Source organism: Lampetra fluviatilis, chromosome 37 (genome assembly GCF_964198595.1).
Source record: "Lampetra fluviatilis chromosome 37, kcLamFluv1.1, whole genome shotgun sequence".
Taxonomy (NCBI): Eukaryota; Metazoa; Chordata; class Hyperoartia; order Petromyzontiformes; family Petromyzontidae; genus Lampetra; species Lampetra fluviatilis.
In genome coordinates, this window is record NC_136311.1 from 2,506,718 (window position 1) to 2,521,652 (window position 14,935).

The window sequence follows — 14,935 nt, forward strand, 5'->3', positions numbered from 1 at the left end:
ATCTTATTATGTTTTATTTTTATTATTTTTAAAACATAATAAAATTAAAATAATTATGTTATTTTATTATGTTTTTTATTTTTTATTTTATTACTTCCCTTCTACGTGACTATACCGAAAGAACCAAGAAGAAGAAACACCGTTGTGCGTGCTTTGACCTTGCAGCACGTACCGCACAACGTCGATGGCCCCCGGGCGCACCTTGGGGTCAGTGCCCGTGAGCGACACGCTCGCCGCGAATGAGCCATCGATGCTGAAGACGACGCACTCCGTCCCCTTGGGAAGCACAGCCAGGAAGCTGTCAGCAAACGTGCGGTCCCCTCTGTGGGATTTACAGACGCGGCGTCTTCATGGAATTGTACTCGTAATTTATTATTTACTCTGCTGTTTACGCAGCAAAATCTCACCGAGTCTCAAGGCTCTTTTTTTAGAATCCTGCCAAGTTTTCGCAATAGGGGGCGATGTTGCTGTGTGCAATCCCAATTGAGTAACTTGCAGATAATTATTTCGGCATTGAAATGTTTGGCGAATACCAGTTACATTAAATGAAGTACTGTGAAGAAAAAGCTGAAAAAAATATACCTCCTCCACATATCTGTCCCTGCACATAAATATATTTGTTAAATGTACCCATCCCATCAGTAACATTGGTTCAGTTAGTGTCCCATCAGAAGTTAAGCTTCCTTGAAGCGATGCTGATTGTATTATGACTGTGGGAGATGCGATGCGTGAAAACACTTTTATATTCCCATGGAAGAGCAGGTATATGAAGGAGGCACATTGTCTTACGTTTATTTAGTTACATATCTTCTCTACAACACTATCGATACAAAATATGGGCTAATATTAATTCCCGCAGATACAACCCAGACATATTTATCAGTCGGCGCAGGTCTATCAAACGTTGCAGTGTGCTGTAGGAAAGTTTAATGCGGCAATACCGGTACCAGATCTCAGTACAAATCAGTCCCTGCCACCGGAAACACAGCCAGGTGGTGGCAGCCCCACTCCACCCACATCTCGGAGACAGCAGAAACAAGCTTCACACTATCGAGGTCACAGCAGAAACCGGCTTCAGACTATTAAGGTCATCTCGCGCTGCACCTGACGACCATCTTGACGGGATAGAGGCCAACGCCAATGTGCTGAATGTCAGGGATGACGTAGCTGACGCGGCCACTGCTGTTCGTCACCTGAGTGTCAAAGTATACCCATTCTCCTTCTGGAGGCTTGGTCATGATAAACATGTCAACCTGTAGACAAAGCACGCACAAACGCACACAATGCCTGGCAGTGAATATTGAGTAGTTGTATAGCATTTATGTAAACCTGAAAGTCAATCAAAGAAAAGAATGCATCGAATATTTCAATAAGTCACACAATATATATCTGCATTTGTGTTGATGTTTAGCGTACAAAGAGGTCAGCGTTTGGTAACGTGGCGAGGCGAGAGACAGCATGCTACGTGGGGGTTGTGGACGCGGCACCTTCTCCCCAGTGAGGGTGACCATGTCAAGGGTCCCGTACATGAAACGGCCAGCAAGGCTCTGCGCGCTGCCTTCTACCACGATGACGTCGTTGGCCCTGTGGTTCGCCGTGACGTTCTGAAGGGACATCGACACAACAGCAATGGAGCTTGCAAAGATTTACGGTACAGTGTCAGCATTTGTAACAGCGCTGAAACAGATATTGACATTGAGCTTAAGACAAGCTGCTCAAAAGTAATAATTACACCAAATGTTTCTTATGGGGTTGTCACCTTTCTACAGATCAAACCCAGACATATTGCTCAGCCTAGTTCTGTCCAAACTTTGCACAATACTACATTAATGTACAATGCAATAGCACCTGATCTCGGTATAAATCAATTCCTGCCACCCGAACACAGATGCCAATTCCTGGACTGTCCGCATCAAATCCAGACAGACAGGTGACAACCCTACTTATACTGCATATAGTTGCTAAATTAAATGTAGTCCTAGCTATTTCCATAGCGGAATGCAGGACTTTGTGCTTGAGCTAAAAAGAGGACATCTTATTAAGCTGCGTTATTGAAATGCAAATGTTGTGTTCTGCACAATGACACTGAGATACAGACTCGAATTTTGACAGAAGTCCTTTTCTTGAGCCACTTCTCCAGGGGTTTGCACGGTGACGATGAGCCATCCTGGGACATCTGCTGAGTCGCTCCCACTCTGCCTGGACCCAGCACCTGCAATGAGAGTCAAAGTGAATTCGACATGCCATCCTGGACTATGCTGTGCCTCTTATTTGTCAATTACATCATTATTCAGAGTGCAATTGTAATAACTTATTGTAAAAATACAATAACAGCATTACCGCTTTGTAGTAGCGTACATTTTTGCATTTAAATGTAATTGGTATCCAATTTCACCGCAATGGTGAATTCCATTTTAACACGACGGTGTGGGTAAAATGGAAAATTGCAATGGTTTTGAAAAATAATGATTCCCCATTGATTTTTATTTATTTATCCAATTTGTTATAGTAGCGCAATACCTTTCTGAGTTTCACACGCAAATTTAAAGTGAACGGTGCTCAAGGCTGACCTACAGATGAATGTCCAATTTTGGAATATTCCCTTTTTACCAAACATTCCTCCAGAATAGGGAGAAGAACCATTCTGTAAAGTTCCAGTGGACGTGCACGGCCTTCTGGGAAGTGTCGACCACTTCACGTGCAGGACGTGAGCCATCACCTGCTGCAGGAGGAACGCGGCAACGTCCATGGACTCTAGGTAGCTCGTGTGCGAGAGCTGGGCTGAGGACACGGCTGGGAAGGGCCGCACGGCCTCGGGGCAATGCAGCCAGTAGTCGATGCGCTTGACTCCCCACCACCTGGACAGGACTTGGGAAGAGGACGTGGACAAAGAGAGAGCGTGCTTGTGTTGTGAAGAAAAAAACTCACTCGTGCCTTCAGCGAGTCGTCCTGATAGACTCTACTCACCCACAAACTTTTGAGGTGCGATTCAAACAAAGTCAAAGGGATTTATGGCTCAAATGAGCACCGAGATGGTGGCTCACCTCCTGTTTACAGCACTGAGCCAGTGGTGGAAATTTCACATTTCTATGGTGGGGGTAAGCCCATACAATCACGGTTGACTTCCCCACAAAGTGGTAACAATGGATAAAGTGCAGTCTCCAACCCTCATTGTCCACGTCTCTATGCAACGAAGTAGGACCATTGCCCCGACACGTCACTTATTCAATGTAATTTTTCTTACGAGGCCATTATTATTGACGAACTGTTGACAAGCAAACCGCAAATGCATCATCGTTTTATCGGCTGCTTTGTTAAATAGGTGATGCAATCATGAAAGGTAAACTAAAGAGACGTACAACATTGTAAAAAATAACAGTGACAACCGCATTGCACTGGCTGCTGTCACCGACGTTCATAAACCATCGGGGCTAGAGTGGAGGGAGACTTGCCCAACACAATGACATGCAGAGGCTTTGCGAAACAACAATCAACTCACTGCCACTAATGTCCGCGGTCGTGAATATCGCCGCTGGCATGGGGCTGTGGTCTTTTGCCAGGCATTGGCGAGTTGCGTCCGGAAGCGCCTCAAACGTCGTCCTCGCCAGGTTGTGTTGGACGTCTCCGACTTGTGCGGCCTCTTCCGCGAAGTAGCGCTGAATTGCTGACGCTGTGAGTTCCAATACAGAAAGTGCAGGCATACATAAACAGTGTGATTTCATTTTGGAATTGTGTACCCATTTCATAAAAAAATTAAAAATTAGAGCACATTATAGTTTTGTGTCAAACTGGGACCCATAGTTTAACACGTAGGTTTTCGGACCCATATCTAACAGGACCCATATCTAACAGAGAGGGCCCTTGTCAATAAACACCTGGCAGTTCACCAGCATTGGGTAAGTAAGGCTGACTGCTGATGAGATACTGAATGTTGAAACCAGTCCAGAGTTTGCTCGTATGAGAACCAAATAAATGAAGAACTATTACTTATGTAGTGAGTTCAGCTGAGTCGCAGACGCACTTCTTGGAGGCAACACATTTATTAAACCAACACACAGGGTACTGCCCCTTAACACATTGACAACCTATGATGGTGGACCACCAGGCTATCTACACTAATTACACTGGAATTAGCTACGATGGACCAGACCCTGGCCTGGGTCCGGGTCCACGTGTTGGTGACTCTGTAGGACGTAGATTCTTCAGGATGAACAACAGCAGCCGGTCCCTCTCGGGGACCCGGCTTTTATCCTCTGTGGCGGGGCTGGCTCCGCCCTTAGCCACGCCCACCTTCTGGATTCCTCTAGCAGGTTCCCGGCCCTGACACGTGACCACCCCTAGCCCCCACCCGGGGGCCTTGTGTAGACTTTACCGGTCACGTGTCCTTCGGGGTCAACCAAAGTGCAATGGCCCTTAAAACCCCATTTCCATGGCCGGCACTCTCACACCCTATCCTGTAGGAGACGGCACTGCACGCAAAGCGTGGTGCCATCCAGCACTGCCAGTCAGTGCTCACCGAGCCCCTCTAGGGCCGGTACTGCACCCACATACACGTGGCGCCCGCGATGTCACTACACTTATTTTCTCCAGAACTACATGAATGATTACTTTGTGTTGTGTATTCGTACATTGCCTTTGCTACCTGCAAAGAAAATTCAAAGTTTGTCGAGCAGACATCACGTAACAAATCTCTCCCATGAAGACCTAAACATCGGTCACGGTGACCCACTTGGGATTAGGCCATCCTTACCCATCAGAGTTGAATGCCTCTCCACCATCTGCAGGCTGGGGTAGCGGGGTACCCTGTGTGGAGGGATTTGTGTCAGACGTTGATCAAACAGAGGCTCCAGGCGACACGCAGACAGGTCGGCGGGATGGAAGATGTTGTAGATCTGCTGGCATGCTGGCCGCAACTGGGAAACTGCACGGAGAGAAAAATAGTTTCAAGCAATAATTCTTGGGTTTCGTTGAAATATGGGGGTGGGGGACAAATTGTTGCTCCCATCGACAATCCTAGCTTAAAATGTATTCTGAAAATATTATATAACCTCATGAAAATTACAGTGGATTTTTGCACCAAGCCATATTGCATCACCTGAACTTAGAAAACAAATGTTAAATAAAAAATGATCTACGTCCTCTGCATTACCTTCTGGTCGGATCAAAAGATGCCATGTTGTGTTCATGAACAAAAGATCTTTTTGGGGAGCCAATCACCAGTATATGAAACGTTGTATACGTTGATAAACACAATCACATAAGTGGGACTGTACACATTATATCTGGACAGGAGTGCACCTGATGTTAGAAATTCACTCATTCACTTTACTTTCTTCACTTTTCCCCAAAATATATGCTGATTATGTCAGAAGATGACGATTTTATTTGGAACTCTCACAGAGCGATGCAAACCTCCATGATTAAAAAAAGGTCTATAGAAATAAATATCACGGCACTGCTTCTGAGATCCCTTGTAAGTGACTTCTGATCCACAAACTAGGGGGCAGAAATTTCCCACCCGCCCTGCTGCAGAGTCATGTTTGTCACGTGACAGTCAACTGATATTTTTAATTCTCATAGCTGGAATTGAGCCAAATTAAGTACAGAACCAAAGTTAATGTGATGTGTTTTGTTGTGCAGTCATAGTGATCAGGCTGAGACCATCAACTCACTAAACGTTCGTACCCTCTTCATACAAATCCGCTCTATTTGAGTCTATACGAGTCTGTGGGTCTATGCAAGTTTGTGGATCTCTGTATGAGTCTCTATGTGAGTCGATTCTCTCTGTTTTCTGCGTGAGTGAGTCTATGGGTCTCTGCTTGAGTCTAAAGCAGTGGTCCTTAACCTTTACTGCAGCCTGCACTCCTTTGGTTCTCAGAAAGGTTACCCCAGGTTAGGAACCACTGCTCTAAAGCAACAAAGCTGACCCCCATCGACTCACTATACTTGATAACCCAGTTGAATCAATCACAGGCAACTGGATCTGGATTGGTGGCAGCTCCGTGCTCTAATCTCTAAGCCAACCGGCCATCTTCAATTCACTGAATTCAAAATTGGCTGTGAATGTGCTACCTTGTATGACACCTGCATGGTTCATAAACATAGCCACTTGTTAAATATAGCATAAAAACTGAAAGAAAAAAAATGCAAACAAACGTGAAGATATGTGTGCTTAGAATAACATTGAGTGACCCTTGGATAATAGAACATACGCAGGTTAATGACATAATTCAAGCTTTGAAGGAAAGTGGCCTTGGCCAGGACACTCCACGGCCAGACGGTACGATGGACGGTGGTCAAGAACAACGACCGAATGGCAGCCAAGGAATGGAACACGGCCTGGTGGACGTAGCGATGGGACCAGGTTCGTGTGCGGGTGCCAGATGGATCATTGCATCGCAAGATCGTGAAAGGTGGTGACGCCTTTGGCGAGGCCTTCATTCAGCAGTGGATCGATCATGGCTGATGATGATGACGACGTGAGAGCACGCCGCGGGCGGGAGCATACGGCTGTTGGAGGGGAGGGCGAGACGCCGCAGAGTGAGCACCAGTGCCAGAGGCGAGCCCAGCAGGAAGAAGTCGGACACCAGGAATTCGAGGCGAGGGGGAGCAGGGGCGGAGTCGGTCGCCGAGGAACTGCTCCATCGCCGAGTCTCCACCTCATCCCGAGTGAAGCAGCCATGCACACTCCGCACGAGACAGCAATTTTAGCCGGCATGCCGCGTGACCAGCGGTAAATGTAGAAGTGTCGGTATGAAGTATATTCTATCTGCCGCCCGTGCTCACACAGACACTCACTCGCTTACTTACGCGTTGCCTCGTCAAAAAACAGCTGCTACTCACTCGACGTAGCGGTGACATTACCATGGTGCATGCGCCAGGCTAGGTGCACTGTTAGGCCACGTGAAATTTTGAAGGCTCGCTGGCGGAGGTCACGGAACAGACCCAGGTGTTATGGATTGATTGGCTGAGATGATGCGGATACACCACGTATGGACCCCACTGCCTACTTGCTGCGTTTTAGCCACCCTACACTCCGCTCATTATTGTGAATGTCACTTCTCTGCCCTCTATTGTTGTTGGAGGTAAATTGCCTCCAACTGCCCATGCGCGCCCTTCACAAGCCTCCTCCACAAAGGTCAATCTTGACAGCGCTGCTACCAGTTATCGTCAAGATCACTCAGGTCCACATCCTCCCCATGATGCACCTGTTCAGCTTCCTCCGATTAGCACGGTTGGCTATGTACGGTGAGAAAGAAGTTCAACATACCTACATACATATATATGGCCAAACAGAAGTAGTTTAGGCATGCGGTGGCTGGATATGCAGGCTATATGAGCCAGCCAATTCACCCTTGCCTGTCAGATCTTTAAAGGATATCTGAGCTCCTCACATAATCCAGTCTGGTTAATCCCAGGATGGATCGTAGGTAGGCCAACCTGAATATTTCAAACCAGCACAGATGTTTTTTTCAGACGGGTCCACGTTCGCAAGCATAGGGAAGGGAGGGCACAACTGTGGTCAAGAAGACCCGGAGCTTCGCACGGAACGACAGGTCAGGTGGCTTCCACACAATGTTACACAGCTGATGAAAAGGTAATGCTGCCCGACTAATTCAGAGTGAGACCTCTGCTGCAAAATCGGAGCTGGTCATAAGCACATTGCCTATGTATGGAAACTTCTCCACTCTCTCCACAGCATACCATTAAACACTCACCAACACGCTTCTATTTCCCCTCTGCAGAAACATCATAGTGTAGGAATAGGAACCATTCTAAAAAGTACCAGTATGTGTTTGGTGTTCTCAGAAGTTCTGCTATGGTGCGCCATCATCTCCCGTCACATCTCCATCACGGCATGCAACCCATATCATTCTAATATGTATTATAATAACAACAATTCAACATATTTTGCATGCAAACGACACTTGCTAAGATACCTTGGCAACTCAAAGCGAATTACATGACATATCGTCTCGAACATTCGAAGGGGACCCTCAAAGGCAGCTGTCCTTTTGCTACACTATGTGACTTGCCACTGGCCTCACAGTGGGCATTATTTTCCCAGTAGGAGATGATGTGGATTCTACGATTTCGAGTGCATGGTGGTCCGTGGGTCTAGGAAGGCCGGCAACCGCCGCTTGCGTGGCTTTAGGGTTCACCGCGTGAATGGCGCGTAGCCGCTGAGCCGTCGCGTCACCGTGGCATTCCGCGTACCTGGCGAGAGAGGCCTGGTGCAGGTGGAGGTGCCCCAGTGCCACACAGGGCCCGGGCCGCTTCCTCTCCAGCCGACAGGGCGGCAGGTCGCTCATGTTGACGAGCAGCTCTTGCTCACTGCGGCTCAGGCCTCGGCTGCTGGCCAGGGGGGAGCCACGGGCCTGGTGGCCGTGAGGGCAGCTGAGAGGCTCTCCAGCCGGCGATGCTGGGTTACTGTCCTACGTGCCACCAGCAAGGGAGGATGGACCAAGCGACTGCACTGATACCTCAAAAGTACAAGTCCTATGCCTGGCGCTCTATATACTGTGACGTGCATGGCAAACTGTTCAAAGGAAGCGTTTGGTAATACATAACACAAAAATAACAATGAATCAACCCAACTCTACTGAACAGGCACTGAATGTTGAACCAGTCTATAGTGTGCTTGTATTGAACCCACAATGCGGATAATATGCACTCCTAGAAGGCTATGTGGCTGATGGGATTTGTAAACAATACTTTTTTTACGTGGCGAGATAAATGTGGGAAGGAGGCATATTTGCTTATGTATTTTGTTACCCGTGGAAATGGATTATATTAATTAGAATTTAATTAGTGCTGGATGCCGTGTCGGGCATGGAGATAGTTTCTCCACACTTCACCACTCTGGTCATTCCAGGATGTTCGTGGAGAATACCAGGACCAGTTTAGAAATAACTTGCCTCTGATGTCAGCTAGAGCCGGGAATCAAACTCAGGTCACTAGGTTAACAGAGAAGTGCACAAAACCACTGCACGAAGAGCATTTGCTGCACGTAACGAGTGTATGTCAGGAAACTCGGCTACGTGCTCTTGACAACTCAAAGTGAAAATACAGTATGTTGAAAAGGCCTGTTTGGTAATTTGCGCGTGTAAATTTTTTTGTCTGAAAACATGTTTGAGCGCGAGACTAAGCTATCGTACCGAGCTGCTCTTAAAGCTTCCCTGTCGGCTGCTGTCCCAGCTGTCGCTTGGGGCCCGTTTGCTCCAGCACAGGGCATCGAACCCCATGATCCCACCCACGCCGTCTCCCACCAAGCACACCTGCCAGGAGACATGCGCACGGAACATGTGACCAAAAACGCATACACACCAATGCGATGTTTGTCATCGTGAAACTGTTCATTTCTTAGTTATTTCATGAAGACTTTTTCAGGAGGGTCCTGCTAAAATGTTTTCAGTAATGGGTGACGATTGCTATGTGTTTCTTAATTAAGAACGTTTTAGAGTAATTTTTCCAATGTCGCAAATGTATACCACGATGCCAGCACACAGCGGCCTACCTACTCTTTTGTTGAATGATGTCACGTGATCTTTTAACGTCCACTGTAAAGCAGATGCTGCGTGGTACGTCATCGTTAATACACCAGGGTGGCGTCTGGGCTCGAACCATAAACCTCTGCAGCAGCCAATGAACGCGCTTTCACTGGGCCGCGTTATTGCCCCAAACAATAACCCACAGTAGTAGATCGTGGCGCTGGCGGCTGGAAAAAAAGAGGTAGCAGCCGAGGCAGCATTGCCAGCTCGATGCGTACTCCTGAAGGAGGTTTGCCACATGATGTTGCTTTGTACACTGGAGTATGTTGTTTTGATGAAGAAGTCGTGATGGCCAAAGTCACTGCTGTTGTTTCGATATACTCATTTAAACACGAGCCTTCCCTGATCACTTTGTGACTGTGAGCCGCTCGCTCTACCGCTGAGCCACCTGACCGGTTTGCATCATACCACATACTTATTCAATTGGATCTTATTTGCTTTTGCTGCTCCTGTTACTTCGGTTGCTAACTCATCATCAAACACCCTTTATTGACTCCCGCTTCTCTCCCATGCCTTTCCTTCACACTTCTCAATGATGTCAGTCTCCTACCTGTCCTTCTATGCCGTTTGTATCCAGCGACCTGCTGTCCCTGTACTGTCCCTGTATTTATTTTCATTCCTCATCCCTTCCCTTGACATTAAAACCCACTAATATTTCCCTCCCCTTCATGAAGGTGCCATCTGCTGACCTTCCCTTGAAATGCAGTGCCCTCGGAGGAGGAGAGGAAGGCGCGGTGAGCGTTGTTGATCCGGTGGATAAGAGTGCTCACGGCCTCCTGGTAATGGGGGCTGGATGTCGCCAGGAGCGGCAGCACGGACAGAGACGCCGGGGCCGAGCTGCTGGGCTCACAGCTCGCGTCAGAGCCGTGTGGACTCAGTCTGCACAGAGAGAGGAGGAGGCCCCTCACATGTCTGTGTGCACCAAGCAGCGATGTCACGGTGGGGATGGAGGGATTTCCCTGGCTCTGCTTTTTTATATCCCTAAGACTGCACTCTCAGTTGTGATCCCCAGATAGGGTCAATGTATCCACCCGCAATCTGGATAAAAAATGTTAATGAACAGTGCAAGAGTTGAGCCTAATTAGTACTCGGATCGGTGACTATTTAGAAGCAGTGGGTGTTGTAAAGTTCGGGCAAGGATTGCCGCCTCTCCAGGGTTTCACCCGGACCGTCCGGGAATTGGCGTCGGTATTCTGGTGGCAGGAATTGGTTTGGTACCAGTGTTGTGGTGAATTGTATTACCGTGTACTGCAGTTTTAATAGACTTAGACTGAGTAATATTGTCTGGGTTTGTTTTGTGGAAAATGTGGTAACCCGTGTTGGAGCTCGTTACAGAGTGGCAGGGAGATGGAAGTACAGCAACGGATTCTTGAACCTCCCTGTCGGGGGCTTTGAGCCTCACTCCCTCCTCTGCGTGCTGAGCTTTCTCAGGACTCTCCGGTGTCTTGCCGCAAGAATCTAAAATCTCATTATCAATTCGCCAAACATCCCAGTGCAGCAGTGCCCCTCCTTGAGAGGCTTCCCAGTGTGAAATGCATATCGAAGACATTCCGGAAAGATCACCTGTCATTCTTTCAAGTATTATTTTCAGCTATTTTTATAAATCTATGATTGGATGAAGGACTCCTCATGGCGTGTTTTTTTTTTATTTTGACCATAATTCACCGCGCTGGTCAGTGCACGTTGATGATACCTTTATATGTTATCCTGCACTACTGGAAATTTGATAAATCGCACCTTGGTGTGAAATCTTACTTATAAATTGAAAATTTTTTGTCTGTCTATCTGTCTCTGTGTCTGTCTGTCTGTGTACGAAACTTGCAAAGGATTTTGCTCGCAAACCGTGGGGTTTACGTTTAAAAAAAAAAAGTAGCCGGGTACCACGCCTTAAGCCCCGTGGTGAGCCAGCACTCTTCCATTTTCCCATCCGTCAACTTTAAAGTAGTTAAATGAACAATTTAGCGCTATTATTTATTTATTTCATTACGCCGCTCAGCGCGCGCCAAAGCACGCATTTGCGCATGCGCGACAAAGTTGACCGTTCGTTGGGAGGGGAGGGAAAAACATTTTTTGCGTTAAAAATGCAAAAAAATAAACAGAATGCTGAGGTAAATTCTTCAAAGTGTCATGTCCTCTTCTCCCCCCCCCCCACCCTAATGTGTGCACTTACTACTATAGGGTCGGTAGATACTAATATTATAGCTCTTAGATACGATTATTGTAGAGCGGGCGTGGGGATGGCGTGGGGGGCGGGGGTAGCGGCCCAGCCTGCCAAGGTGCCACCTCGGCCGGCTGGGCAATCTAGGCGAGGCTGGGAGCTCTGCACGGGACTAGGCCTCACGACAGACCTCTGTCAAGTTAGTAGTTTGTGCTATAGAGTCGATATATACTGCTATAGAGTCAGCATGTACTACTGCAGTGATAGCAGGTTCCACCACAATCAGTATGCACTGCTGTAATCATAGCATGTACCACCACAGTCGGTATGCACTGCTGTAGTGAAAGCAGGTACCACCACAGTCGGTATGCACTGCTGTAGTGATAGCAGGTTCCACCACAGTCGGTATGCGCTGCTGTAGTGAAAGCAGGTACCACCACAGTCGGTATGCACTGCTGTAGTGATAGCAGGTTCCACCACAGTCAGTATGCACTGCTGTAGTGAAAGCAGGTACCACCACAGTCGGTATGCACTGCTGTGGTGATGGCAGGTACCACCACAGTCGGTATGCACTGCTGTGGTGATGGCAGGTACCACCACAGTCGGTATGCACTGCTGTGGTGATGGCAGGTACCACCACAGTCGGTATGCACTGCTGTGGTGATGGCAGGTACCACCACAGTCGGTATGCACTGCTTTAGTCATAGCAGGTACCACCGCAGTCAGTATGCACTGCTGTAGTGATAGTAGATACTACCGCAGTCAGTATGCACTGCTGTAGTGATAGTAGATACCATCACAGTCAGCATGCACTGCTGTAGTGAATGCAGGTACCACCGCAGTCAGTATGCACTGCTGTAGTGATAGTAGATACTGATTTCGAGTTGATAGATACTACTATAGAGTTAGTAGATACTAAAACAGTCAATATATACTACTGCTACAGTCAGTAGATACTACTATACAGTCAGTAGATACTACTATAGAGTCATATACTGCTATAGAGTTGGTAGTTACGACGATAGTCAGTGGATACTACTATAGAGTCAGCAGATACTACTATAGAGTTAGTAGTTACTACTATAGAGTCGGTAGATACGACTGTAGGGACAGTAGATACTAATGAGGTCAGTAGTTACTACAGTCAGTAAATACTACTATACAATCAGTAGCTACTACTGGCTCAGTCGATACTACTGTACAGTCAGTAGATACAACTACAGAGTCAATAGATGTTACTTAATTTGTTCTATGTAGGGTGTGTAAGTATATATACCTACGCGGGGGTAAAAATATGTTTTGAGTGGGGGGGGTCGACATTTTTCGGAAACCTTTCATATCAACTATTTACCCCCCACTTTCTATAACTTTTTGGACTTCTGCAAGCCTCTTATAATTGTGTTAGTGGAGAAATGGACAAACGGCCCACCAGGCTTTCACAATAGCTTAGTATCTGTGTATGTATATGTAATGTTTTTAAAAGAAGTTTTGAAATGTATTTTTCGCCCGGGCAACGCTGGGTACTTCCCGCTAAATATATCTGTGTGAAGGTACACACATTTGTCATTTTAACTATTGCAAATAGACATAGTATTCAGTGCAAACACTACAGTAAATAAAGGATGCTAATACGGTAAGAATGACAATCCATTAAACGTACACACTTACATAAAATGGTTCATTGACTATGGGTGTTGAGTAAATTTGTTTCATGGAATATCACTTAGCGTGGGCTGTTTGCTGAGTAATTGTTGGAATGACTCACTGTATAGGATTGTTTTGTTTGTTTTTTCCAAATTATTTTATAATTACGTAGCGTCACACATCGAGAGATGAAGGATTCCGCCGGAAACTCGAAACAGATTTTTTCCACAAAGTGGAAAATCCTTCACTTCGGCTTTTTGTTAACCCAGTACTTGCAATGTTAACATGCGCACGCGAGCAATGGTGGGAAAGCGATGAGGGCTCACTGCGTAAGGATGGCAAAGGCGCTGGCGCAGATGGGCGGACACGGCACTGCCCTCACGCTCACGCGCCCCACGGCAGCCGGGAAGTGTGCCCTGCTCACGGCGTCGATGGCCGAGTGCAGGCTGAGGGCGTCCTTGTGCGCGCACCGCGCCTCCGCACCGCCCGCCTGCGCTGCAGCTCCGCTGCCGGAACGGCCGAACCTGGCCTCCGTCACAAACGGCGCCCTGTCCCTGGACGACGACCGCGCTCCGAGGGCGCCCGTGAATTTTGGCTCCTGGCCGTTGCCATGCAGCACCAGCAGCAGCACGCGAGGCTCCGTGGCCCACGCTTCCCCTCTCCTGGACATGCCTTCCTGCGACAGAAAATGGGTACTGTCCCATAGGTCACTTGTAACACCGTGCATACAAATGTAAATGTTTGTGTGCAGCACAGCCATCGTCTGACTTGCAATGGTACGCTAGTACAGCAAGCGGATTAATTTCAATCTCTACGGCGATTGAGCGTTACCCACCTCGCGCACGTCGGTTTTCTCCTGGTACTCCAGTTTCCTCCCACAAGTATAAAAAACGTATTCATGGAGTGGGCCAAACATCCCAATATAGAACCACAGAACCTGGTAATTGTTGGTTGCGCAGGATGTGGCTACCTCGCTGCGTATGTCCATGGTTTTCCCATGCCTCCAAGCGACAATTGTGCAGATTACAAATTCTAAAGAGTTTTCAAGATGCGGTTTGCATGAATGGTGCTATGTGCGATACATTATTATTCTTGTATGTGAGGTTGTTAAAGGGTCGTTGAAGTCTGATTCGTGTCGCTGGGTCCCTGTTTTATTCCTGTTTCCAGTAGAGTCAGTCTCGTGCTGCCAAAAGGGCTATGGCTGAATGGAGACGTGCCGCATTTTTTTCAAGCAGACATCTTTCATTAAAAGTACAATCATTGTAATCTTAGAAATGAGCAGTAAGATGGCTTTTGGGTCGACTGGGGAGTGCGGAAAATAAAAAAAAAGTGAAAGTACAGGGCCAGACAAGCATCATTACCTCTTCATCTTGGCTCTCCACACTTATCTGCTCGGGAAATGTGGACGTTTCCAAAGAGATCGTGGACATATCACCTGCAACGTCAAAAGCAAGCACTGCTGCAATGAACAGGACCATTGCCGACGCGTTTATTAATTATTGGCGCAATAAAATGGACAGCTTGTTTTCACTGCACTGCGATTTATAAATCCTCAAAATTAGATGACATAATTAGGGAATGA

The 14,935-nt window shown here is 47.2% G+C and overlaps 1 protein-coding gene across 7 annotated transcripts in view; it reads right to left on the reverse strand.

The window, feature by feature from the left end:
• Window positions 1–14,935, reverse strand: part of LOC144945222 (membrane-associated phosphatidylinositol transfer protein 2-like) — a 114,476-nt gene that overhangs the window by 4,496 nt on the left and 95,045 nt on the right. For all 7 annotated transcript variants that reach the window (XR_013639640.1, XR_013639639.1, XM_078873566.1 and 4 more), the window contains 13 exons: window positions 14,715–14,788; window positions 13,680–14,029; window positions 10,241–10,430; window positions 9,159–9,278; window positions 8,218–8,435; window positions 6,509–6,687; window positions 4,751–4,921; window positions 3,500–3,670; window positions 2,720–2,868; window positions 2,099–2,212; window positions 1,488–1,604; window positions 1,105–1,253; window positions 173–322 (listed from right to left, as the gene is read on the reverse strand). Coding sequence is in view for 5 of the 7 variants with exons in the window: in XM_078873566.1 (XP_078729692.1) it covers window positions 173–322; window positions 1,105–1,253; window positions 1,488–1,604; window positions 2,099–2,212; window positions 2,720–2,868; window positions 3,500–3,670; window positions 4,751–4,921; window positions 6,509–6,687; window positions 8,218–8,435; window positions 9,159–9,278; window positions 10,241–10,430; window positions 13,680–14,029; window positions 14,715–14,788 (2,152 nt within the window). In the remaining 2 variants the exon portion in view is untranslated. The remainder of the gene's footprint in view (window positions 1–172; window positions 323–1,104; window positions 1,254–1,487; window positions 1,605–2,098; window positions 2,213–2,719; window positions 2,869–3,499; window positions 3,671–4,750; window positions 4,922–6,508; window positions 6,688–8,217; window positions 8,436–9,158; window positions 9,279–10,240; window positions 10,431–13,679; window positions 14,030–14,714; window positions 14,789–14,935) is intronic.